General features: G+C 46.1%; 1 protein-coding gene across 1 annotated transcript in view; it reads right to left on the bottom strand.

Moving 5' to 3' along the window:
- dmgdh (dimethylglycine dehydrogenase) overlaps window positions 1-27444 on the bottom strand; it is an 86672-nt gene that overhangs the window by 38402 nt on the left and 20826 nt on the right. The window contains exons 5-7 of the mRNA XM_078396744.1: window positions 26593-26797; window positions 6221-6469; window positions 3502-3700 (exon numbers count right to left, since the gene is read on the bottom strand). Of these exons, the coding sequence (XP_078252870.1) occupies window positions 3502-3700; window positions 6221-6469; window positions 26593-26797 (653 nt within the window). The remainder of the gene's footprint in view (window positions 1-3501; window positions 3701-6220; window positions 6470-26592; window positions 26798-27444) is intronic.

The following is a 27444-nucleotide window of genomic DNA, read 5'->3' as shown; positions in this document are numbered from 1 at the left end:
TACTTGGGATAATGTCTCTAGTTTGTCTCCCCTTAGAATTCTCTGCCAAAAATGAATCAGTCACTTGAACCCCAACGGTTAAGTCCTAAAATTTAAGGGTTAATCGTCTCAACTATTTTGAAAAATATCATGAATCTTAGTCATGTGGACTTCCAGAAGGTGGTTGACAAAAACTCTGATCTATCCATTACTGGGTGTTGTTAAGAACGAGCGGCACGGTGGCGCAGTGGTAGAGCTGCTGCCTTACAGCGCCAGAGACCAGGGTTCAATCCTGACTCTGGGGTGCTGTCTGTATGGGGTTTGTACGTTCTCCCTGTGACCATGTGGGTTTTCTCCGGGTGCTCCGATCTCCTCCCACACTCCAAAGACGTACGGGTCTGTAGTTTAATTGGCTTCTGTAAATTGTCCCTCGTGTGCAGGATAGTGCCGGTATACGGGGTGATCGCTGGTCAGCACAGAATCGGTGGACCAAAGGGCCTGTTTCCATGTAGTATCTCAAAAATGAACGGAAAGTAAACTATTTTCTGATTTGTTAATGTAAAAGAGAGTCGCGCGGGCACCTTCTTTAAGTTACCAGTTTCAAATTAAGATTTATGCACTGGTTGCTCTCAAATATCCACATGTGGGGTCAATAATCAAGGACAATGGTATGGTATCATGGAGGCCTAAATCCAGCGACAATATCAAGGCAGTTTCTCCAAGGCAGAGAAGCTGACAGATGGTCATTTTTACGCCATTAAAGTGGAAATGGATAACAATCTGTTTTTCATCATCCACATCCATGAGATGCATAGAGATCTATCACCATAATTAAGACTCCCTCAACCATGCTATCTACAAAATCTATATTGAGGAATCCTTCTCCATTGAAGCCTTCTCCATTGGTATGCAAGTCCTTCAGCGAAGTTTAGTTTAGTTTAGAGATACAGTGGAAACAGGCCCTTCAGTCTACCGAGTCTGTGCCGACCGGCAATCACCCGTACACTAGTTCTATCCTACACACTAGGTTCAATTTACAGAAACCAATTAACGTACAAACCTGCATGTCTTCAGAATGAACAAGGAAACCGGAGCATCCGTAGAAAACCCATGTGGTCACAGGGAGATTCATATAAGCTCTGTACAGACAGGATCAAACCTGGGACCTGGCGCTGTAAGGCCGAATGGCCTTCTCCTGCACCTATTTTCTATTGTCTATTGTCTAACTCTACCACTGCACCACTGTGCCACCGTGTCCAGAAAGCTTCTGTGTAAAGTAGAAATGGCCAAGATTTATGTGCTCAAATATGCTAAGATTTGTTGCTTCCTCGTCTCCTTGTGGGCTCTGAATAAAAACAGTTCTCAAAAGCTTGCCAGGAAATATATTGAAGGGCCCAAACGATAATTCAGCATGCAGTGTCTGAATAGTACTCCAGATGCTTGGAATAATGTCAAAAGGGAATATTCGATTCAAATATATCTCCATATCCTTACCTGGCTTCACCTTTGAGCCTCTGCCTTTATCTCATCCTCTCACGCCCATGTCTGAAAACCACCTGATGAAGATTTTCACCACAACAATTTGCTGGCCTTACCAAGGGAGTGTAGACATCACACATCTCCTTTAAGTGCATTTTCAATCAGAATTACATATATAAGATTTGACGTACATTCATCTGAAACGGTTTGGAAGAGTGAAGCAAATCTCCCATAAATCAAAGTAAATGAAGATCTGCATGACAGTATGATAAATATCTTCCTGCTCAATCTTCAAACTGCAAAGCTTTGCAGATGTCTTATTCCACAGGGAGGGCTGAATCCCTTTGCTTTCTCTGGGATATCAAGCATGTTAAGATTATTGTATCATTTTCAGTTATCAAACATGTCAACCGGCGCTTCGTGGGTTTTCTCATGTTTATGCATTAGAGTGAGCTTGTCTCTGACTTTAACCGCCTGGGCTTCCAATGCTTCCACTTCAGTTACTCCATTTTGAGCTTTGACAACTATTTCTGTCACTTTGTCCGTGGTTCTTGAAATTCTGACAGTGACAATGCAAGGGCCCCTGAGAGATCAAAACTTCAGCATTGCATGTATGAAACTTATTCAAGATGGGAGTTTGATCGACTGAACTGATTGAAAGATACAGCATGGAAACAGGCCCTTCTGCCCATCGAGTCCACGCCGAACATCAATCACCCGTTCACACTAGTGCTGTGTTGTACCACTTCCTCATTCAGCCCCGATGCATTAGGGGAAATTTACAGCGGCCAATTAACCTACAAACCCGCATGCATTTGGGGTGTGGGAGGAAACCGGAGCACCTGGAAGAAACCCATGCGGTCATTGAGAGGAAATAAACTGGAGGCGAGAAAAGGCCAGAACAAATCAGGGCAGGCTGTGTTACTCCAACATTCGGTGTCTATTTTCGCTATAAACCAGCATCTGCAATTACTTCCAAGACTGTATATATTGATGGACGCAGAGGTTTAAGGGCCTGTCCCACTTAGGCGATTTTAAGGCGACTGCCGGTGACTAGGCTGTCGCCGACAGTTCACCGGGGTGTCGCGGGCATGATCATGAGGAGTCTTCAAAGAATCGTAGTGGATCTCGGCGCGTCGCTGAGAAATCAACCGGTATGAAATTTCTCGGCGACGGCTGAGACGGACCTTGCTGTCGGTTTGTTCGCGTGTGAGTTGTGCTTGTGACACCTCCACATAAGTGCAGGTTTTGCGTCAGTTGTCTGGGTGGACGTCCTAGGTAGCGAAGACTGAGTCGCCGGTTGTCGTCAGCTTGCCGTCCCCTATGTGGTAGGTTGTCGTGGACATTGTCGTGGACATTGTCGTAGGGTTGATTTTTTCGGCGATCTGCTACGACTTTGACAGTCGCCGGCAGCCGCCATTAAAATCCTCCTCATGACCTACAAAGCCCTCCATAATCTGGCCCCATCCTACCTGACTGACCTCCTCCACAGACGCACTCCCACCCGCACCCTCCGCTCTGCTGCTGCTAACCTCCTGTCCCCCCCCATCCGGACCAAACTCTATCCTGGGGGGACAGGGCTTTCTCCATCGTTGCTCCCACCCTCTGGAACTCACTACCCCAAACCATCAGAGACTCCTCCTCACTCACCACATTCAAAACATCACTGAAGTCTCACCTGTTCAACACTGCCTTCAACCACTGACCGTCACCTCACCTTATTCTTCCTTTTCTGTTCGTTTATTTATTTATTTTTATGTCTTATTTACCCTGTAAAGCGTCTTTGAGTGCCTAGAAAAGCGCTATACAAATGTAATGTATTATTATTATTATTATTATTATTATTAAAAAATCGCCCAAGTGGGACAGGCCCTTAAAATACATGGGACAGGTTTTAACTATGCTATCCTCTCATCTGGCAGAAACTGTTTGTGCCAGGATTTCTCCAAAGGGGACAACCTTTGCCATTGTGTCTGAACTCATTGATGAATGAATGAATATATTAATGAAGGCGATCGAGAAGAAACAGAAAAGGGTACCTACCCAAAGCCAATCGCCACCCAGTAGTTCCGCACACCTTGATGGGGTCCAGCCATGGGAAGTATATCGGGTGTGTACGTGATGGGACCTGATATTATGTTTATTATGTCTGCTTTTTTCAAAACTGGCACTATTTCCATTGCAACCTCGACATTATCCATGATTCTATCCAAATCCGATTCAAAAAGTTCCTTCCCAAATCCTGGAACAGATCATGATGCAGAAGAGTACTCAAACATCATGACATAGCTGCTATGTGCATAGCTGATAAGTGGAACTCTAGAAATACTGTTGACATGCCACGGGTTAAAAAATTAAATACTTTCACGCAGATTAGTCGCAGGTTAATTCCCGGAATGGCGGGACTATCATATGTTGAAAGACTGGAGCGACTAGGCTGGTATACACTGGAATTTAGAAGGATGAGAGGAGGTCTTATCGAAACGTATAAGATTATTAAGGGGTTGGACACGTTAGAGGCAGGAAACATGTTCCCAATGTTGGGGGAGTCCAGAACAAGGGGCCACAGTTTAAGAATAAGGGGTAGCCCATTTAGAACTGAGATGAGGAAAAACGTTTTCAATCAGAGAGTTGTAAATCTGTGGAATTCTCTGCCTCAGAAGGCAGTGGAGGCCAATTCTCTGAATGCATTCAAGAGAGAGCTAGATAGAGCTCTTAAGGATAGCGGAGTCAGGGGGTATGGGGAGAAGGCAGGAACGGGGTACTGATTGAGAATGATCAGCCATGATCACATTGAATGGCGGTGCTGGCTCGAAGGGCCGAATGTCCTCCTCCTGCACCTATTGTCTATATTGATGAGTCCCTTCGGTATCCAATCATGAGAAGTGTGAAAACACACACCTCCAGATTCAGGGACAGTTTTCCCCCCCGCTGTTATCAGGCAACTGAACCAACTAGTGAGAGGTAGGAAAAAAAACTGCAGATGTTGGTTAAAATCGAAGGTAGACACAAAATGCTGGAGTAACTCAGCAGGTCAGGCAGCATCTCGGGAGAGAAGGAATGGGTGACGTTTCGGGTCGAAACCCTTCTTCAGATTGAAGAAGGATCTCAACCCGAAACGTCATTCATTGCTTCTCTCCCGAGATGCTGCCTGACCCGCTGAGTTACTTCCACATTTTGTGTCTACCAACTAGAAAGAGGTCCTGACCTACCATCTACCTCATTGGAGACCCACGGACTATCTGTAATCAGACTTTACTGGTCTTTACCTTGCACTAAATGTTATTCTCTTTATCCTGCATCTGCACACTGTGCACAGCTTGATTGTAATCATGTGTAGTATTTTCGTTGACTGGATAGCACGCAACAAAAAAAGCTTTTCACTGTATCTCGGTACACGTGACAATAAGCTAAAGTCAACTCTCTATTCAGACTTTACTGGACTTTATCTTGCACTAAACATTATTCCCTGTATCTGTGCACTGTGGACAGCTTGATTGTAATCATGTATTGTCTTTTCGCTTTTCACTGTACCTCGCTAATCGTGACAATAAACGAAACAAACCAAAGTAAAGTTGTTTACTGACACACACTTACAACGCCATGCTGGTGAGGGCAGAATTCAGGTTTAAGCTGACAAAAGAACTGTTTTGAATCAATGCTGCTAGCAACAATTAGCTCGTGCTGGACTGACAGTGCGAGCTGGGTTGGGTTAAGATTGCCAGCGGGCATCAATTCGTGACAGGGAATTATTACCAGGTTGGGATGGTCACTGGACTGAAGCCAGAAAAATGAAAAATAAGGCTGTTTTCATCAGCGTCATCCCAATCACACGATGATTATTTTCAAAAAGAAAACAGATTACTAAGGCTGTCAGGGGTTATGGGGTGAAGGCAGGAAAATGGGGTTGAGAGAAAAAGATAGATCAGCCATGATTGAATGGCGGGGTAGACTTGATGGGGCGAATGGCCTAATTCTGCTCCTATAACTTATGAACATAAACAGATGAAGGACAGGTGTATTGTGTTTAATTTTTTTCCCCATTCAAGCAAATAGTTTAGTTTAGTTCAGTTAATAGTTTTGTCTATGCCAACTAGTCAGCGGAAAGACAATGCCTGATTACAATTGAGCCATTCACAGTGTACAGATGCATGATAAGGGAATAAAGTTTAATGCAAGATAAAGCCAGTAAAGTCTCATCAAAGATCAAAGTCCGAGGGTCTCCAGAGGGATAGATCGTAGTTCACGACTGCTCTCTGGTTGTGGTAGGATGGTTCAGTTGCCTGATAACAGCTGGGAAGAAACTGTTCGTGAATCCGGAGGTGTGCATTTTCATACTTCTATGTATACAACATGGAAACAGGCCATTCAGCCCACGCCAACCATCAATCGTCTATTCACACTAGTTCTATGTTTTCCCATTTTCGCATCCATTCCCTGCATACCAGGGACAATTTACAGCATCCAATCAGCCTACGCCTTTGGGATGTGGGAGGAAACCGGGGCACCAGGAGGAAACCCACATGGTCACAGTGAAATCATGCAAACTCCACACAGACAGTACCCGAGGTCAGGATCGAACCCACGTCTCGGGGGGGGGGGGGGGGGGGGGGGGAGGGGGGGGTGTGTGAGGCAGCAGGTCTACCAGCTGCACCACTGTCCACCAGTTATGTGGGTGCTTTTTCTCTTTCAATGTTTGTCGTATAATGTATTATAGCGTGTAACTGATACTATTAAGTCAAACCATAACATGCTCTTTTACCTGGTGGGACACCATCCTTTAACCAAGAGTCCTGTATCTTCATCTTCTCCTTATCTTCATAGGGACCAAATAGAAGACCATCACGTTCCTGGCGCAGATAGTACGAGCCTTCCAGGTCACGGAGAACGGGAAGCTCTTGTTTCAGTGATTTCACCTCTGGAACTGTTGCCGTGATAATGTACTGATGGTGGACGGGTACAAGGGGGTGATCCAGCCCGATCATCTTTCCAACTTCACGGGCCCAAAATCCTACAGCAAAAGCAGGGGAAATATAAACTCTGTCTCAGTTACCAAACAAACCCGCATTCACATCAGCAACGTGTTGCAACAAGGAACTGCAGATGCTGGTTCACAAAAGAAGACACAAAGTGCTGGAGTTACTCAATTGGTCAGGCAGCGTTTATGGAAAACATGGATGGGTGACAATTGGGATTGGAACCCATTTTCTGAAGAAGTGTTCTGACCTATCTATGTTCTTCGGGGATGCTGCCTGACCCGCTGAGTTACTCCAGCATTTTGTGTCCTTGTTAATAAGCCAGCATCTGCAGTTCCTTGTTTATAATGTGCAAAATATTACCATGTACCCATCTTCCTTTGATCTTATTTGTATCACTTCTTGCCTCTTGAACCAGCACCATTCTTTATACTTTTGCATGGCCTTTTATTCAAAACTTTTTTTTCCTTTTTCATTTCTTCGCTCACTAAAGTTGTTTTAGCACTTTGATTCAATCGTACCAGTGTACTCCTCCACCTCCCCCTCTCCGAAACATCACCCATTCCTTCTCTCCTGAGATGCTGCCTGACCCGCTGAGTTACTCCAGCATTTTGTGTCTATCTTCACAATATATATTGCCTTTGGCTGGCAACCACAGGAAACCTTAACTCCAGGGTGTAGATGTTCAAGGATATGTGCAAATTACCTCAACGTGGCTAAGAAGGCCGTGGAGGCCAAGTCATTGGGTATTTTTAAGGCGGGGATTGATAGATTAATTAGTACGGGTGTCAAGGGGTTATGTGGAGAAAGCAGGAGAATGGGGATGAGAGGGAAAGATAGATAGACAATAGGTGCAGGAGGAGGCCATTCGGCCCTTCGAGCCAGCACCGCCATTCAATGTGATCATGGCTGATCACTCTCAATCAGTACCCCGTTCCTGCCTCCTCCCCATACCCCCTGACTCCGCTATCCTTAAGAGCTCTATCTAGCTCTCTCTTGAATGCATTCAGAGAATTGGCCTCCACTGCCTTCTGAGGCAGAGAATTCCACAGATTCACAACTCTCTGACTGAAAAGGTTTTTCCTCATCTCAGTTCTAAATGGCCTACCCCTTATTCTTAAACTGTGGCCCCTTGTTCTGGACTCCCCCAACATTGCGAACATGTTTCCTGCCTCTAACATGTCCAACCCCTTAATAATCTTATACGTTTCGATAAGATCCCCTCTCATCCTTCTAAATTCCAGTGTATACAAGCCTAGTCGCTCCAGTCTTTCAACATATGACAGTCCCGCCATTCCAGGATCAACCATGATAGAATGGCAGAGTGGACCTAATGGGCCGAATGGCCTAATACTGCTATAATTTATGAGCTGATGAGAAAAGAGTGGAACTGACTACGCATATCTTTTTAACACATCCCAGACAGCCGCATGGGGTGGCAGAAGGTCACTGGCTCACCCACCATGGAACTGAGCGACCCACCTGGAGTCATCTAAGGCTCATCTCCTGCTCCACCCTGAAGTCCGGGAACCGGAAAGGAGGGTGGAGTGAGGCGGTGATGGCAGAGGACACTACTCAAAGTGCCGTTATCAAGATGGCGGCGGGAGGAGGAGAGGATCGGTGCCACCAAGACTGCACTCTTAAGAGCTTCAAAACTTTGTTGGCGGCAGAAACGTGGCGGCACTTAGTGTACTTTTAGATTTTTAGATTTAGAGATACAGCGCAGAAACAGGCCCTTCGGCCCACCGGGTCCGCGCCGCCCAGCGATCCCCGCACATTTACACTATTCTACACCCACTAGGGACATTTGCCCAGCCAATTAACCTACAAACCTGTACGTCTTTGGAGTGTGGGAGGAAACCGAAGATCTCGGAGAAAACCCACGCAGGTCATGGGGAGAACGTACAAACTCCGTACAGTACAGCACCTGTAGTCAGGATCGAACCTGAGTCTCCGGCGCTGCATTCGCTGTAAGGCAGCAACTCTACCGCTGCGCCACCATGCCTGAAGAAGGGTCTCGACCCGAAACTTCACCCATTCCTTCTCTCCTGAGATGCTGCCTGACCTGCTGAATTACTCCAGCATTTTGTGAATAAATACCTTCGATTTGTACCAGCATCTGCAGTTATTGTTTTAAACCATGCCGCCACCATACTGTCTCAGTGAGGTCTACCATTAAGCTACCATCGTTGCACTTTTAACTTATCCATGATTGTGCTTATCGACAGCATGATTTTACTGGATCAGAATACAGAATTCAGAATACAGAGCTTTATTTGTCATTCGGTACCGAGGTACCGAACAAAATTACGTTACCAGCAGTCACCAAAAAAAAAAAAAAAGAAACACAAGACACATGACCCCAACACAAACATCCATCACAGTGACTCCAAACACCCCCTCACTGTGATGGAGGCAACAAAACTTCCGCTCTCTTCCCCACGCCCAAGTCCCCGCGGCCGAGCCGCACCGGGTGCTGAAACATCCCGCGGCCGAGCCGGGCGATGGAAGGCCCAATGCAAAACAAAGATTTTCACTGTGCCCAGGTACAAAGGTAATGTGACAATAAAATATCAACATCATCCTAAGTATCACTGGACTTGCTCAGATGGTTGACTGGAATAATACATCCAACAATGTTTCTGCACAGCTTACATTTTGAGTTTTGGTGTAAGAGGTCCTAGAATACAGAACATAGAACTGTACTGTAGAGGAGCCATGTCTGTGTTGGTCATGGTGCCAATGTAAACTGATTTCATCAGCCCGCACATGATCCAAATCCCTCCATCCCCTGCATATGGGCATTGGTGAGACCACACCTGGAGTATTGCGTGCAGTTTTGGTCTCCTAATCTGAGGAAAGACATTCTTGCCAAAGAGGGAGTACAGAGAAGGTTCACCAGATTGATTCCTGGGATGGCAGGACTTTCATATGAAGAAAGGCTGGATAGACTCGACTTGTACTCGCTGGAATTTAGAAGATTGAGGGGGGATCTTATAGAAACATATAAAATTCTTAGGGGGTTGGACAGGCTTGATGCGGGAAGATTGTTCCCAATGTTGGGGAAGTCCAGAACAAGGGGTCACAGTTTAAGGATAAGGGGGAAGTCTTTTAGGACCGAGATGAGAATTTTTTTTTTCACACAGAGAGTGGTGAATCTGTGGAATTCTCTGCCACAGAAGGTAGTTGAGGCCATTTCATTGGCTATATTTAAGAGGGAGTTAGATGTGGCCCTTGTGGCTAAAGGGATCAGGGGGTATGGAGAGAAGGCAGGTACAGGATACTGAGTTGGATGATCAGCCATGATCATATTGAATGGTGGTGCTGGCTCGAAGGGCCGAATGGCCTACTCCTGCACCTATTTTCTATGTTTCTATGTTTCCGTATCCGTGTGCCTGTCTAAAAGCCTCTCAAACTCCACTATCGTACCTGCCTACGTCACCACCACTCCTAGCAGCACCACTCCTACGTCACCACTACTCCAGGCACCCACCCCCCTCTTAGTATAAAAACCTTGCCCTGCCATCTCCTTTAGCCCATTGATTGTACTTTGCTGGATACCATTACTTTGCTGTTACTTGAAATGAACGCTCAGATTCAATATTTTCAGTGATCCCTTCAGAACCTCTAGTTTAGTTTAGTGATGCAACATGGAAATAGGCCACTCGGCCCACCGAGTCCATGCAGACCATTGATCACCCATCCACACCAGCTCTATGTTATCTCGCTTTTCGCATCTGCTCCCTACACACTCGGGGGAATTTACAGAAGCCAATTAACCTACAAACCCGCATGTCTTCGGGACGTGGGGGGATGTGGGAATGTGGGAGGAAACCGGAGCACCTGGCAAACTCCATACAGGCAGCGCTCAAGGTGAGGGCCGAACCCGGGTCTCTGGCGCTGTGAGGCAGCAACTCTACCAGTTGCACCAGAATAGTCTAGCCATAGTGATTTGCGTGCTTGTCCAAATGCTTCAATAGACAATAGACAATAGGTGCAGGAGGAGGCCATTCGGCCCTTCGAGCCAGCCATTCAATGTGATCATGGCTGATCATTCTCAATCAGTACCCCGTTCCTGCCTTCTCCCCATACCCCCTGACTCCACTATCCTTAAAGGCTCTATCTAGCTCTCTCTTGAATGCATTCAGAGAATTGGCCTCCACTGCCTTCTGAGGCAGAGAATTCCACAGATTTACAACTCTCTGACTGAAAAGTTGTTAGCGTTCCTGCCTTAACCAAACCTCCATCAGTGTTTCTCAGACTCCACGCGCCCTCAGTGTGAACAAACTCTCCCACATCCCCCACAATATGTTGCTTTCTGAAATAGGTTGGGATTCAGTATGTCAGGAAAGCTGAGCCTGTGAATACCAGTGACCCTGAAAGCTGCCAAAATACATTTCTTCCATGGGGCGTTCTCTGCACTATTATTTTGCAGGATAATCAGACGAGTTAATGTGCTACTTGATGCCTGTGAGTAGCTTGTACATCAGTCAAAAATATATTTACACAGCTGGTAGAAAATATTATGAGGCACAGTGTATATAAATATCATGGGATTTGACATACCGAAGTAAAGATCCCAGCGTCTGATAGCTGTGGTGGTGTGCTGTGACCTGTGGTGGTGTGCTGTGACCTGTGGTGGTGTGCTGTGACCTGTGGTGGTGTGCTGTGATCTGTGGTGTGTGCTGTGATCTGAGAAGTGGGTTGCATTTCACATATTTATCTAGAACATGAGTTACCTTTGCCTGCTTTCGTAGGCGGAGGTTGAGAGGCAGAAATTGCCCCGAGTGTGTCTGGAGTGGACGTGAAAGTGAGATTGCATCGAATTGGTTCTCACACAAGAATTGATGGTTGGTGTGGACTAAGGGCATGTTTCCATGCTGTGCCACTGCACTAAACTAAACTAATACACCCCACTTGAAAGCACGCCAATGCCTCTACTTCCTTAGAAGGCTTAGGGTATTCGGCAAGTCCCCGACAATTCTCGCCAACTCCCACACCAAGCGCCGTAGAAAGCATTTTATCGGGGTGCATCACGGCATGGCTTGGGAACAGCTCCATCCAAGTCCGTAGGAAATTGCAGACCATCACACAAGCCATTTTACACTTCACGCTGCTTTGGCAAGGCCAGTAGCATAATCAAGAGCGAGTCTCACTCCCTATTCTCCCCTTTCCCATCAGGCAAGAGGTATACCTCCAGATTCAGGTATACCTCCAGATTCAGGCACACCTCCAGATTCAGGCACAGTTTCTTCCCAGCTGTTATCAGGCAACTAACTGAACCATCCTATCAGAGCGGTCCTGAGCTATGAAGTCTCATTGGAGATCCTCAAACTACATTTAATCAGACTTTACTGGACTTTATCTTGCACTAAACGTTATTCCTCTTATCATATACCTGCACACCGTAAATGGCTCAGTTGTAATCATGTAATCATACTTGAGCTCTGTGGCTGACGATGGCTGCCACGATGTGCTGCTCCTTGCTGTTTTGTACGTATTTGAATGTGTTGTCTGCAGTAATTCCACAAAGATCACTTTCATGAGAGAGGAAGCATGCAGGTACAGCAGGCAGTGAAGAAAGCCAATGGAATGTTGGCCTTCATAACAAGAGGAGTTGAGTATCGGAGCAAAGAGGTCCTTCTGCAGTTGTACAGGGCCCTAGTGAGACCGCACCTGGAGTACTGTGTGCAGTTTTGGTCTCCAAATTTGAGGAAGGATATTCTTGCTATTGAGGGCGTGCAGCATAGGTTTACTAGGTTAATTCCCGGAATGGCTGGACTGTCGTATGTTGAAAGACTGGAGCGACTAGGCTTGTATACTCTGGAATTTAGGAGGATGAGAGGAGATCTTATCGAAACGTCTAAGATTATTAAGGGGTTGGACACGTTAGAGGCAGGGAACATGTTCCCAATGTTGGGGGAGTTCAGAACAAGGGGCCACAGTTTAAGAATATTGTATATATTATTTTAATATTTGAATAAATATTTTTGATTTTTTTAAAAACAACAAAAAAAGACAAGGACTTCTCTCGAGCCGCTGCCCTGGGCTTCACTGAGACCTGGCTGTGTGAGTCGACCTTGGGCAGCGCGCTGCAACTGGCTGGCTTTCAACTACACAGAGCGGACCGCGACGCAGAGGCAGCGGGAAAATCAAGAGGACGTGGAATATGCTTCTACACTAACCAGGACTGGTGCAGTTACATCACAGTACTGTGTAACTTCTGTTCCCCCAATCTAGAATCGTTCTTTATAAACTGCAAACCCTTTTACTCTCCGAGGGAATTTACCTCTTTTATTCTCGCTGGAGTTTACATCCCCACCCAAGCCTGAGTACGTGAAGCACAAACGCAACTCGCTGACCAAGTATTGAGGGTAGAGAGTGACTTCTCCGGACTCCATGGTCATTGTTTGGGGGGATCTTGAAGCTCCTCCGAACCATCCCTGACCGTCATTTAGTGCGGTACCTTGCCAACATCCTTGCCGGCCGCAGTTTTGTACTCAAGACCAGCGACGGACAATCTAGCCGACTGCTACGCCTAAGAAACGGAGTCCCCCAAGGCTCGGTACTGGCCCCCATGCTCTTCAATCTCTATATCAGCGACCTGCCACGCACGACCTCGCGCCTGTATGGATACGCAGATGACTTGGCCCTACTGCACTTGGACAAGAGCTGGTCAAATGTTGAGGATGTACTCTCAGCAGATATGGAACTTGTCGCGGGCTACCTTAAGACCTGGAGACTAAAACTGAGTGTGGCAAAAACCACCACAACGGCCTTTCACCTGAACAACAAGGAAGCTCAACGCCAGCTAACCGTTACCCTCAATGGGTCACCCCTACACTACAACCCATTTCCTACATACCTCGGAGTGAAACTAGATCGGCAGCTGACCGACAAGCAACACCTTGAAGCTCTCTGTGCTAAAGTCTCGGCACGGAACAACCTCCTGCGTTGCTTGGCCTGATCGTCATGGGGCGCCAGGACATCTACTCTTCGAACCAGTGCTCTTGCACTCGTGTGCAGCGCCGCTGAGTACACCGCCCCAGCATGGTGCCGCAGCGCTCATACCAGCAAGTTAGACGCCACCCTCAACGACACTATGCGGATCATCACTGGCTGCCTACGCCCTACTCCGACGGATCTCCTGCCGGTGCTCGCAGGCATTGCACCCGCCAAGCTTCGCAGAGAGTTCTTCACTCATAGGCTGGTGTGCAAGGCCCCATCGGACGCCAAACATCCTTTGCACCACCTCGCCCAGGATTCACGGCAACTAGGACCTCAACGCCTGTCATCTCGTCGCCCTTTCTCCCGTCATGCAGCGACCCTCTGTGGCTCCGGTTCCAACATACTAGGAGCATGGAGAACCAGCTGGGAACAGACATCGCCACCTCCTCAATTCACTGTTGCACCGAACACCACAGCCCCACCCGGCTCGGACACGCCCCGCAAAGAGTGGGTCGCCCTGAACCGGCTCCACACAGGGGTCGGCCGGTCCAACGCCAACATGCATCGTTGGGGGTTGCGTCCATCAGCAGCCTGCGTGTGTGGAGCAGACCAGCAAACAGCGCAGCACCTCATTATCGACTGCACTGTCCTCCGTCCCCCTGGTGGAGGGGTAGACCTCACGGCCCTTGACAACAGCACATTGCACTGGCTACAGCGCCTGGAGGGCGTTACATAATTTCTGCTGCCTCAAACGCAAGAAGAAGAAGAATCAGACACCGTGACATCCTATGTCAGCTTTTGCGAGGACAGTTGCATTCCCACGAAGACCCGGATCTGGTTCAACAACAACAAGCCCTGGTTCACAGCAGAACTCAGACAGCTCCGCCAGGCAAAAGATGAGGCCTACAGGAGCGGGGATACAGACCTCTACAGGCAGCCCAAGTACAAGCTGAGAAGAGGAATCAGAGCTGCCAAGGAAAGGTACTCTGAGAAGCTGAGGAGCAAGTTCTCAGCTAATGACTCTTCTTCAGTTTGGAAGGGCTTGCAAGAAATCACCTGGTGCTTGGACAATCGTCAACTGACAAACGACCAGAATGAGTTCTACTGCAGGTTCGAGAAACAGAAACATAACCCTGGGACCCCCGTCCCCCCACCCCCAATCACCACTTCACATTACTCAAAGACTGACTAGTTTGCAAAGACTGGATCCGGCCCCACCCACTCCTCCCCAAGGAGCAATTCGCACCTACTCAGAGACTGGCTGGAGTTTGCAAAAGACTTCCCCCCCCCCCCCCACCCCCGCAAGGGGACCTATGCCAGGATTCTGTTTGTGGACTTTAGCTCTGCTTTTAACACCATTGTGCCAGAGCTACTACACTACAAACTCTCCCAGCTGACTGTGCCTGAAACCCTCTGTCAGTGGATCATCAACTTCCTGACAGACAGGAAGCAGCATGTGAGGCTGGGAAAGCACATTTCGGACCCGCAGACCCTCAGCATAGGAGCACCGCAAGGCTGCGTACTCTCCCCTCTCCTTTACTCTCTCTACACCAACGACTCACCTCCACAGACTCCTCTGTCAAGCTCCTCAGGTTTGCGGATGGCACTACCCTGATTGGACTGATCCAGGATGGGGAGGAATCTGCCTACAGAGGGGAAGTGACACAGCTGGCGTCCTGGTGCCATCGCAACAACCTGGAGCTCAATGCTCTCAAGACAGTGGAACTAATTGTAGACTTTTGAAGAGATCCCCCTTCCCTCCCCCCACTCACCATCAACAACACCATAGTCACATCTGTGGAGTCATTTAAGTTCCTTGGAACCATCATCTCCAGGGACCTTAAATGGGGGGTCACCATCGACTCCACAGTCAAAAAGGTCCAACAGAGGATGTACTTGCTGCGGCAACTGAGGAAACACAATCTGCCACAGGCAATGATGGTCCAATTCTATTCTGCTATCATTGAGTCCGTCCTCACCTTCTCCATCATGGTCTGGTTTGGCTCAGCCACCAAGCACGACATCCGGAGGCTGCAACGGATCGTTCGCACAGCTGAGAAAGTTGTTGGCTGCAACCTTCCCCCCATTGACGAACTGTACACTGCAAGGGCCAGGAAGCGAGCGGGCAAGATCATCTCTGACCCCTCTCACCCTGGCCACAAACTCTTCGAAGCACTTCCCTCTGGAAGGCGACTCCGGACTGTCAAAGCAGCCACAGCCAGACATAAAAACAGCTTTTTTTCCACGAGTGATCGTTCTACTCAATAACCAAAGTCTGGAGTCTCTTTTTTGCTCTGGTTTATTTTCACCCACATGTTTAGACCATAATGGTGTATCCTTATTGTTTTGATGTGTTTATGCTTTATTCTTAATTGTTAACTGTATGTTTGTGTTGTCATTTGTGAGCGGAGCACCAAGGCACATTCCTTGTATATGCACATACTTGGCCAATAAACTTATTCATTCATTCATTCATTCATTCATTCATTCATTCATTCATTCATTCATTCATTCATTCATCATGTATAGTCTTTCCATTGACTGGTTAGCTTGCAACAAAAGCTTTTTACCCTGGTACATGTGGGAATAAACTCAACTATTGCAGGTGAATCAACTTAGTATTGAAAAGTACAATGATCTACAAGCTGTTCAATTCTCAGACTCTACACGAGGCCATATATTCTCAAGGAAGCAAACACACTGAAAAATGAAGAACGCTTTTCTGCTGTTGGATTCCTTCCTTACCTTTGCCCTGACAAACAAAACAGCAGTGAGCCGATGTACACTGCAGCTTGTAAACAGAGTAATATTGACAGATGACAACCAAGGCAAACTGAAAGCAGTCAAGTCCAGTCAAGTTCATTGTCATTTGCAGGGGTACGTTGAAGGACAAGGTACAATGAAATCTTGGTGCCAAACAGGTCCAAGGTACGACTTTCAGTCCTACTCTGGGCTGCACTCATTTGTCAGGGGTCAGGAGTGTTTAATTGTCATGGGCACTGGCAGCAGCATAACAGCCCGCTAGCGCAATCTGCACAGATGATGTGCACAAGAAAATTCACCACTTTGTTTGAGCTTCTCTTCGGTTTCCACCGGGAAGGTCCGGTGGGCAGCGTGAGCAGAAAGGAAGGCCCAGCGGCTGGGAGGTTGAGCAGGTTGGGACTCTATCCCTCGGAGCGCAGGTGGTTGTAGGGCGATCTTATAGAGGTACAAAATCATGAGAGGAATAGATTGGGTAGACAGACACAGAGTCTCTTGCCCAGAGTAAGGGAATCGAGAATGAGGGGACATAGACTTAAGGTGAGGGGGGCAAAGATTTAATAGGAACTGGAGGGGTAACTTTTTTACACAAAGGGTCGTGGGTATATGGAACGAGCTGCCAGAGGTGGTAGTTCTGGCACCTTATAAGAAAGATTTAGACAGGTACATGGATAGAATAGGTTTAGAGGGACATGGGTCAAATGCAGGCAGGTGGGGCCAGTGTAGATGGGACTTGTTGGTCGGTGTGGGCAAGTTGGGCTGAAGGGCCTGCTTCCATGCTGTATGACTCTATGACTGTAATATCACCCCTCAGTCTCTTGTACTCCAAGAAATAAAGCCCTAGCCTGCGCGACCCCTCTCTGTAGCTGAAGGGGTTAAAAAGACCAATACTTTCAAGGGAGTGCAATTGGAGAGATCAGTGGAGAAGAAATGAAACTGCGCAGCAATCTGCAGACCCTCGCGTGTACACTGACAGCGGCCTGCATGGATGGTTTAAAAAACCTTGATGGGTCAGGTGACGGAGGTATGTGTTGAGGAGCACTTTGGGTCTAGTGATCATAATGCCATTAGTTTCAATATCATTATGGAGAAGGTCAAATCTGGACCAAGGGTTGAGATTTTGGATTGGAGAAAGGCTCATTTTGAGGAGATGAGAAAGGATTTAAAAGGAGTGAAATGGAAATTGTTGTTTTATGAAAAGGATATAATAGAGAAATGGAGGATATTTAAAGGTGAAATTTTGAGAGTACAGAGTCTTTATGTCCCTGTTCGGTGGAAAGGAAAGAATAATAATTTGAAAGAGCCGTGGTTTTCCAGGGAAATTGGACACTTGGTTCGGAAAAAGAGGGAGATATACAATAAATATAAGCGGCAGGGAGTAAATGAGGTTCTTGAGGAATATAAAGAATGTAAAAGGAATCTTAAAAAGGAAATTAGAAAAGCGAAAAAAAGATATGAGGCTGCTTTGGCAAGTAATGTAAAAGTAAACCCCAAGGGGTTCTACAGATATGTCAATAGCAAAAGGATAGTGAGGGATAAAATTGGTCCATTAGAGAGTCAGAGTGGACAGCTATGTGCTGAGTCGGAAGAAATGGGGGAGATATTAAACAATTTCTTTTCTTCGGTATTTACCGAGGAGAAGGATATTGAATTATGTGAGGTAAGCGAAACAAGTAGAGTAGTGATGGAAATTAGGAGGATTAAAGAAGAGGAGGTACGGACACTTTTGAAGAATATAAAAGTGGATAAGTCTCCAGGTCCTGATAGGATATTCCCTAGGACATTGAGGGAAGTTAGTGCAGAAATAGCAGGGGCTATGACGGAAATATTTCAAACGTCATTAGAAACAGGGATGGTGCCGGAAGATTGGCGCATTGCGCATGTTGTGCCTTTGTTTAAAAAAGGTTCTAAAAGTAAACCTAGCAATTATAGACCTATTAGTTTGACATCTGTGGTGGAAAAATTAATGGAAAAGATACTTAGGGACAATATATATAATTATTTGGACAAACAAGGCCTGATTAGAAACAGTCAACATGGATTTGTGCCTGGAAGGTCATGTTTGACTAATCTTCTTGAATTTTTTGAAGAGGTTACCAGGGAAATTGATAAGGGCAAGGCTGTGGATGTTGTCTATATGGACTTCAGTAAGGCATTTGACAAGGTTCCACATGGAAGGTTGATTAAGAAGGTTAAATCGTTGGGTATTAATAGTGAGGTTGCAAGATGGATTCAACAATGGCTGAATGGGAGATACCAGAGGGTAACGGTTGACAATTGTATGTCAGGTTGGAGGCCAGTGTCTAGTGGAGTGCCCCAAGGATCTGTGTTGGGTCCACTGTTGTTTGTCATTTACATTAATGATCTGGATGATGGTGTGGCAAATTGGATTAGTAAATATGCAGATGATACTAAGATAGGTGGAGTAGTTGATAGTGAGGTAGATTTTCAAAGCCTACAGAGAGACTTGGGCCTTTTGGAAGGGTGGGCTGAAAGATGGCAGATGGAGTTTAATGCTGATAAGTGTGAGGTGCTGCATTTTGGTAGGACAAATCAAAATAGGACGTACAGGGTAAATGGTAGGGAATTGAGGAATGCAGTGGAACAGAGGGATCTGGGAATAACTGTGCATTGTTCCCTGAAGGTGGAATCTCATGTGGATAGGGTGGTGAAGAAGGCGTTTGGTATGCTTGCCTTTATAAATCAGAGCATCGAGTATAGAAGTTGGGATGTAATGTTGAAATTGTACAGGGCATTGGTGAGGCCGAATCTGGAGTATGGTGTGCAGTTCTGGTCGCCAAATTATAGGAAGGATGTCGACAAAATGGAGAGGGTACAGAGGAGATTTACTAGAATGTTGCCTGGGTTTCAGCACTTAGGCTACAGAGAGAGGTTGAACAGGTTGGGTCTTTATTCTTTGGAGCGTAGAAGGTTGAGGGGGGACTTGATAGAGGTTTTTAAAATGTTGAGAGGGACGGACAGAGTTGACGTGGGTAGGCTTTTCCCTTTGAGAGTGGGGAAGATTCCAACAAGGGGACATAGCTTCAGAATTGAGGGACAAAGGTTTAGGGGTAACATGAGGGGGAACTTCTTTACTCAGAGGGTTGTGGCTGTATGGAATGGGCTTCCGGTGGAAGTGGTGGAGGCTGGCTCGATTTTATTATTTAAGAGTAAATTGGATAGGTATATGGATAGGAGGGGATTGGAGGGTTATGGTCTGAGTGCAGGTAGATGAGACTAGGTCAGGGAGAATGGTCGGCGTGGACTGGTAGGGCCGGACAGGCCTGTTTCCATGCTGTAGTTGTTATATGTTATATATGTTATATGTTATAAAAGGAAGAAGCTTACTCAGCATCTTCCAGATTTCCTGCACCAGCACATTGCATAAACAACAGCTGGCATTTTCTTGCCGTCTGACAGACGAAGAGTGAATGTGAACATATTCAAGGACTTGAATGCAATAAATAAGTATACAATAAATTGCACCTCACCTTCCAACAATTTCAGTAACAGCAATATAATATTACACTTCAGCTTTTCAAAGAAAGCGGTGGTACACTCTCTTCTGTTTGGTATGAAAGAGAGACATGTAGAGGTATAACACTGGAATTTAGAAGGATGAGAGGAGATCTTATCGAAACGTATAAGATTATTAAGGGGTTGGACACGTTAGAGGCAGGAAACATGTTCCCAATGTTGGGGAGTCCAGAACAAGGGGGCCACAGTTTAAGAATAAGGGGTAGGCCATTTAGAACGGAGATGAGGAAAATCTTTTTCAGTCAGAGAGTTGTGAATCTGTGGAATTCTCTGCCTCAGAAGGCAGTGGAGGCCAATTCTCTGAATGCATCCAAGAGAGAGCTGGATAGAGCTCTTAAGGATAGCGGAGTCAGGGGGTATGGGGAGAAGGCAGGAACGGGGTACTGATTGAGAATGATCAGCCAAATGACAGGTCACTTTTTTAATGTAAATATGATTTAATGACTGATCTTCCCTGCATACTTGATTTTAGTTTGCAAACTTAGAAAGCTGCTCTCTCCCTTTCTGAGTCTGGGCAAATAAATATGTTTTTGCAATTTGTATCATTACATACTCAATTTACGATATGCTTTTCCTATTCTAACAAATGCCGGCTATTATAAATGACGGCCTGTGTTCTATTTTCAGCAGCAGAAACTGCTGCACCCAGGATAGCAACTTCAATGTTGCTGCCTTCCATTCTCAGACACGAAACATCTTTCCCTCCCACTTCAGGCATGTGACAGCAAGTTCCATCCCTGAACCTTTACTTTAATGCTGCATGCATCATTAAATACTGAGATCCACTTCGAAAAAAAAATCTTCGTAACTATGTGGAGCATCTTAGAAGTATATTCCATATTTTCTGACTGTCATCACGAGAGGTTTGCATGGCTCAGAGTAGGTGCTGGGGATTTGATGATTCTTTTGTCAACTGGCTTGCTACTGCCGACAGGAACTTGCACAGAACAGCAAAATAATCAGGGAACAAAGAACTGCAGATGCTGGTTTATGCCAAAGATAGACTCAAAGTGCTGGAGTAACACAGCGGGTCAGGCAGCCTCTCTGGAGAAAAAAGAAGGGTGTAGCGACCATAGAGAATGGTCCAGGTCGTCGAACCCTCGGATTGGCCAGCGAGGTCACGTGGGAACGCGACCATGGGGATTGGTCCAGGGAACGACATCGCTGATTGGCCAGCGATGTCAGGTGCGCGTTTGGCGCCCGTTTTAGTCAGTTCGGCGAAGTCTTCAAGGAAGACAGTAAGTTTGTATTGGTTGTCCTGTACCTTGTTGTTTAACTCTGTATTCGTGTATTGCGGCTGCAATAAACTTCGTCTACAACCAACAAGTTTCGGACTCGCCATAAGGGCGGCATTTCAGGTCAGGACCCTTCTTCAGATTGAAGGGTTACTGCAGCACTTTGTGTCCATCCACAGCAATATTTATAAGTTCTAGGAGCAGAATAAGGCCATTCGGTCCACCAAGTCTACTCCACCATTCAATCATGGCTGATCTATCTATTCACAAAATGCTGGAGTAACTCAGCAGGTCAGGCAGCATCTCGGGAGAGAAGGAATGGGTGACGTTTCGGGTCGAGACCCTTCTTCAGGTTGATCTATCTCTCCCTCTCAACCCCTTGACCCCATAACCCCGAACAACCTTACGAAACAAGAATCTGTAAATCTCCGCCTAAAAAATATCAATTGATGGCCTCCACAGCCCTCTGTGGCAATGAATTCCACAGATTCACCACCCTCTGACTAAAGAAATTCCATCTCATCTCCTTTCCAAAGGTACATCCTTTTATTCTGAGGCTGTGGCTCACACATGCAACACCCTGTGGCTCACGCCACCAACATTGCTGCGTACACCATTAATAAGTCACAAGTGTATCATTCCTAAATGCTCTCAATGAGCCGAGCAAACGTATGAAATCTCAACTTCACAAAAACTGAGTGAAAAACAAAATACTGTGGTAATTTCAATGATTCACCGTTTAGTTATTGTACTGGACCTCAATGGCTGGAGTCATGAGTTCCAAAAGGAAGACTTGTACGAAGAGCCTGGAATGCACTGCCAGGGGAAGCCATAGGTGCAGGTGTGATGGTCATGGTTTAAGAAGCAAGTGGATGTGTAGGGAAAGGAGGGATATGGGTCACCTGTAGGCAGAGGAGATTAATTTAACCTAGCACCATGTTCGACATAGGCATTGTGGGCCGAAGGGCCTGTTCTTATGCTTGGTTTAGTTTTTGTTTGGAGATACAACGCAGAAACAGGCCCTTCGACCAAACAAATCCATGCCGACCCCTCGATCCGCACACTAACACTATCCTACACACACTAGGGACAATTACAATTTTACCACGCCAATTAGCCTACAGACCTGTGCATCCTTGGAGTGTGGGATGAAACTGGAGCACCCGGAGAAAACGCATACCGGTCACAGGGAGAACGTACAAACTCCATACAGACAGCACCCACAGTCAGAATCGTACCCAGGTCTCTGGTGCTGTAAGGCAGCAACTCTACCACTGTGTCTCTGTGCCATCCTGCTCTGCCGTTCTAAGTACTATAAGCCACTATCATACAGCCTTTGTAGTATTGCGTGCAGTTCTGGTTGCCCCATCACAGGAAGGATGTGGATCCTTTGGAAAAGACGCAGAGGAGTTTGACCAGAATGATGTGTAGGAAAGAACTGCAGATGCTGGATTAAACCAAAGATAGACGCAAAAAAGCTAGCGTAACTCAGCGGGTCAGATAGCATCTGTGGAGAAAAGGAATAGGTGACTTTCATGACCCGAAATGCCACCTATTCCTTTTCTCCAGAGATGCTGTCTGACCCACTGATTTACTCCAGCTTTTTGAGTCTATCTTTACCAAAATGTTGCCTGGATTAGAGGGTATTAGTTACAGGGAGAGGTTGGACAGACTTGGATTGTTTTCTCTGGAACACCGGAGGTTGTGGGGAGACCTGATGAAAATATATAAAATTATAAGAGGCGTAGATAGAGTAGACAGTCAGAAGCTTTTTCCCAGGGTGTAACTATCATGGATGAGAGGGCATAGCTTGAAGGTGAGAAATCATAGGTTACAGGAACAGAATTAGGCCATTCAGCCCTTCAAGTCTACGCCATTCAACCATGGCTGCTCTACCTCTCCCTCTCAACCCCATTCTCCTGCCTTCTCCCTGTAACCCCTGACACCCGTACTAATCATGTTTATGTTAAATCTTATTTTATTTGGCTTTGTGTGGCTTGTTGCTTTTTACTTAGTATGGCTGTATGGTAACTCAGATTTCACTGTACCTTAATTGGTACATGTGACAATAAATTGAATCTTGAATCTTGATCTTGAATTTTGAATCTAATCAAGAATTTCTAGTTTTAACAAGAATTAAAACATGCGGGGTGAAAAATAGAGCTTTAGATTGGCTGAAAATAATACAAAGTTGTAAAAAAGAATGTCCTTCAAGCTTCCTGGTCAAGAAACAATACCACAGTTAACCTGGCCTTCCGCGGATCATTGCCATAAATCAGGGCAGCGTTTGGGAAATCCATCCCTTCCCCCTTATTTGCGAACATGTGTCACTGAGAGGCAAACTGCACAGAACAAATATTTACTGCAGCATCAAAAAATATTGTGCCTCATTATTGATGTAAATGATAATAGAGTTCAAAGGCCCATTTACATTGCAGTGACCGAGCAAGTCAATTTCCATTTCCATTTCCATTTCAAAGCTTCATATTTTTTCCAGAGTGTTTTAGCCATTTATGACTGGGGCCACGACATATATTATGTAACTTAAAGCACAGTTCATTGAAAACGATCTTTAAAACAGTATCTTCTTGGTCCTTCTTCATGCAAACTGCATGTTGAAATCTCCCATAACCACCGCAGCATTACATTTGTGACATGCCAATTTTAGCTCTTGATTCAACTTGCACCCTATGTCGAGTCTACTGTTTGGGAGCCTGTAGATAACTCCCATTAGGGTCTTTTTACCCTTACAATTCCTCATTTCTATCCATACTGATTCTACATCTCCTGATTCAGGGCTGGGAACTGAATATTCAGGGATACACAACATATAGAAAAGACAGATAGGTGGGCAGAGGGGGTGGGGTCGCTCTGTTGGTAAGGAATGATATTCACTCCCTTGCAAGGGGTGACATAGAATCAGGAGATGTAGAATTGGAGGGTAGCTAATGTTATCCCACTTTTTAAGAAAGGAGGGAGAGAGAAAACGGGAAATTATAGACCAGTTAGTCTGACATCAGTGGTGGGGAAGATGCTGGAGTCAATTATAAAAGACAAAATTGCTGAGCATTTGGATAGCAGTAACAGGATCGTTCCGAGTCAGCATGGATTTACGAAGGGGAAATCATGCTTGACTAATCTTCTGGAATTTGTTGAGGATGTAACTAGGAAAATTGACAGGGGAGAGCCGGTGGATGTGGTGTACCTCGACTTTCAGAAAGCCTTCGACAAGGTCCCACATAGGAGATTAGTGGGCAAAATTAGAGCACATGGTATTGGGGGTAGGGTACTGACATGGATAGAAAATTGGTTGGCAGACAGAAAGCAAAGAGTGGGGATAAATGGGTCCCTTTCAGAATGGCAGGCAGTGACTAGTGGGGTACCGCAAGGCTCGGTGCTGGGACCGCAGCTATTTACAATATACATTAATGACTTGGATGAAGGGATTAAAAGTACCATTAGCAAATTTGCAGATGATACAAAGCTGGGTAGCAGTGTGAACTGTGAGGAAGATGCTAAGAGGTTGCAGGGTGACTTGGACAGGTTGTGTGAGTGGGCGGATGCATGGCAGATGCAGTTTAATGAGGATAAGTGTGAGGTTATCCACTTTGATGGTAAGAATAGGAAGGCAGATTATTATCTGAATGGTTTCAAGTTAGGAAAAGGGGACGTACAACGAGATCTGGGTGTCCTAGTGCATCAGTCACTGAAAGGAAGCATGCAGGTACAGCAGGCAGTGAAGAAAGCCAATGGAATGTTGACCTTCATAACAAGAGGAGGTGAGTATAGGAGCAAAGAGGTCCTTCTGCAGTTGTACAGGGCCATAGTGAGACCGCACCTGTACTGTGTGCAGTTTTGGTCTCCAAATTTGAGGAAGGATATTCTTGCTAATGAGGGCGTGCAGTGTTGGTATACTAAGTTAATTCCCGGAATGGCGGGACTGTCATATGTTGAAAGACTGGAGCGAATAGGCTTGTATACACTGGAATTTAGAAGGATGAGAGGGGATCTTATCGAAACATATAAGATTATTAAGGGGTTGGACATGTTAGAGGCAGGAAAAATGTTCCCAATGTTGGGGGAGTCCAGAACCAGGTGTCACAGTTCAAGAATAAGGGATAGGCCATTTAAAACAGAGATGAGGAAAAACTTTTTCAATCAGGGAGTTGTAAATCTGTGGAATTCTCTGCCTCAGAAGGCTGTGGAGACCAATTCTCTGAATGCATTCAAGAGAGAGCTAGATAGAGCTCTTAAGGATAGTGGAGTCAGGGGGTATGGGGAGAAGGCAGGAACGGGGTACTGATTGAGAATGATCAGCCATGATCACATTGAATGGCGGTGCAGGCTCGAAGGGCCGAATGGCCTACTCCAGCACCTATTGTCTATTGTCTATCAGGATGGTTGACTACGTCCAAAGTGCAAGAGTTTGGCTGGAGAGCAATTGTGAGAGCCACCGTGGAAATGTGGACAAGGATCAAGCGCTGGACCTCCAAAGGCGGAGGTAGGGATTTTATTTGCATTCCCTCGCCTCACTTACAAACAGGAATGCAGCTGCAGGTTCATCTTTGTTCCAAAGAGGTGAACCAGGACCACCAGGTGAAATTCGACAAACAAGGTGCAACATAACATGGACATACTTGGATATACTTGCAGAACAAGTCATCTTAATGCATAACAAATTGATTATCTGTACACAAATATATGATCTCCAAAGGAAAACACAAAATGCCGGAGTAACTCAGTGGGTCGGGCAGCATCTCTGGATCCATGGATAGGTGACGTTTTGAGTCGGGACTCATTTTTTGAAGAATAGACCCGACCCGAAACGTCACTTATCCATGTTCTCCAGGGATGCTGCCTGACCTGCTGAGTTACTCCAGCACTTTGTGCCGTTCTTTGTAAACCAGCATCTGGAGTTCCTTGTTTTTATATAATATCTCCACATTTAAGTGTGAAAATATCACTAAAGACTGCGGTCTGTATGATGGGGGCAAAGTGCTGGAGTAACTTAGCGGGTCTGGCAGCATCTCTGGAGAAAAGGAACCTTTCTTCAGACTGAGAGTCAGGGGGAGAGGGAAACCAGAGGTATGAAAAAGTACAGAACAAATCAGAGCCGGCACCGATAGCCAAGGAGCCCACAATGGTCCATTGTTGCTGTGGACGAAGGGTCATTGAAGGGATATGAACAATGAAACTGGCAGGATGACCAGGGTGGGGGAGGGTTGGAGAGAGAGGGAATGCAAGGGTTACTTGAAATTAGAGAAGTTAATATTCATAATGTCAGTTTATAAAGTTGCCCATGCAGACATTTAAAACTGAGGTGAGAAGGAACTTTTTCACCCAGAGAGTTGTGAATTTGTGGAATTCTCTGCCACGGAGGGCAGTGGAGGCCAAATCACTGGATGGATTTAAGAGAGAGTTAGATAGAGCTCTAGGGGCTAGTGGAATCAAGGGATATGAGGAGAAGGCAGGCACGGGATATTGATTGTGGACGATCAGCCATGATCACAATGAATGGCGGCGCTGGCTCGAAGGGCCGAATGGCCTCCTCCTGCACCTATTGTCCATGTCTCTATCTATGTATGAATGTTAAATTAAAAGATGCAATTGCTTCCTACACGCTCGGCCTGTTTGATACGAGATGGGACTTACACTTTAATGTGAAGATAATTCCGTACCTGCACAGTTCACAATGCGCTTCGCACGAATGGCTCCACTTGCTGTTTCCACATCCCATGTCCCATCAGATCTTGGTGAGAGACCGGTGACCGCCGCAGGGTAGTACAGCTCAGCCCCATACAATCGTGCTCCAGCCGCCAGAGCCATGGTGAGAGAGTATGGATCAATGTGGCCATCTCCAGGGTTATGCATGCCAGCCAGGACCTGTATCCACATCAGTGTAAAGCGAAACATTACAGTGGTTCACTCTTCGCAAAGTCCGGAGAGCACACCATTTGCATCAAAGCCACTTCCCCATTCATCGCCATCTGCTTTCTTAATATATCACAAGTAAACCTCATTGTAACATTCATATATATTTTTAACTGTAATTTCTTGGAGAAATTGATTAGTACAGTTGTCAGAGGTTATGGGGAGAAGGCAGGGTTCGGAGGGAGAAATAGACCAGCCATGATTGAATGGCGGAGTAGGCTCGATGGGCCAAATGGCCTAATTCTACTCCTATTTCTTATGACCTTAAATGCACTATTTTGTACTGTTAATTTTTTTTAATTGAACTTCTTTTTTTGTTTGTTTATCTTGTCCTCTGGTCGAACTCTCAGCGCATGGTGTATTTTGTGGAGCTCACAGTCCCTTGGGAGGATGCTGTGCAGGAAGCCTTTGGAAGAAAGAAACTGCGATATACAGACCTTGCAGCGGAGGCAGAACAGCGGGGCTGGAGAGCAAAGATCTGCCCGGTAGAAGTTGGATGTGGAGGATTTGTGGCAACATCTACCGTAAGACTGATGAAGGACCAGGGGTCAGCGGACAAGCCCTACGCCAGGCTATCAAGGAAACATCACAGGTGGCAG

This window comes from Rhinoraja longicauda, chromosome 3, assembly GCF_053455715.1.
Source record: "Rhinoraja longicauda isolate Sanriku21f chromosome 3, sRhiLon1.1, whole genome shotgun sequence".
NCBI lineage: Eukaryota > Metazoa > Chordata > Chondrichthyes > Rajiformes > Arhynchobatidae > Rhinoraja > Rhinoraja longicauda.
The sequence above is the reverse complement of the archived record's forward strand: the minus strand, read 5'-3'. Positions and strand labels throughout refer to the sequence as shown.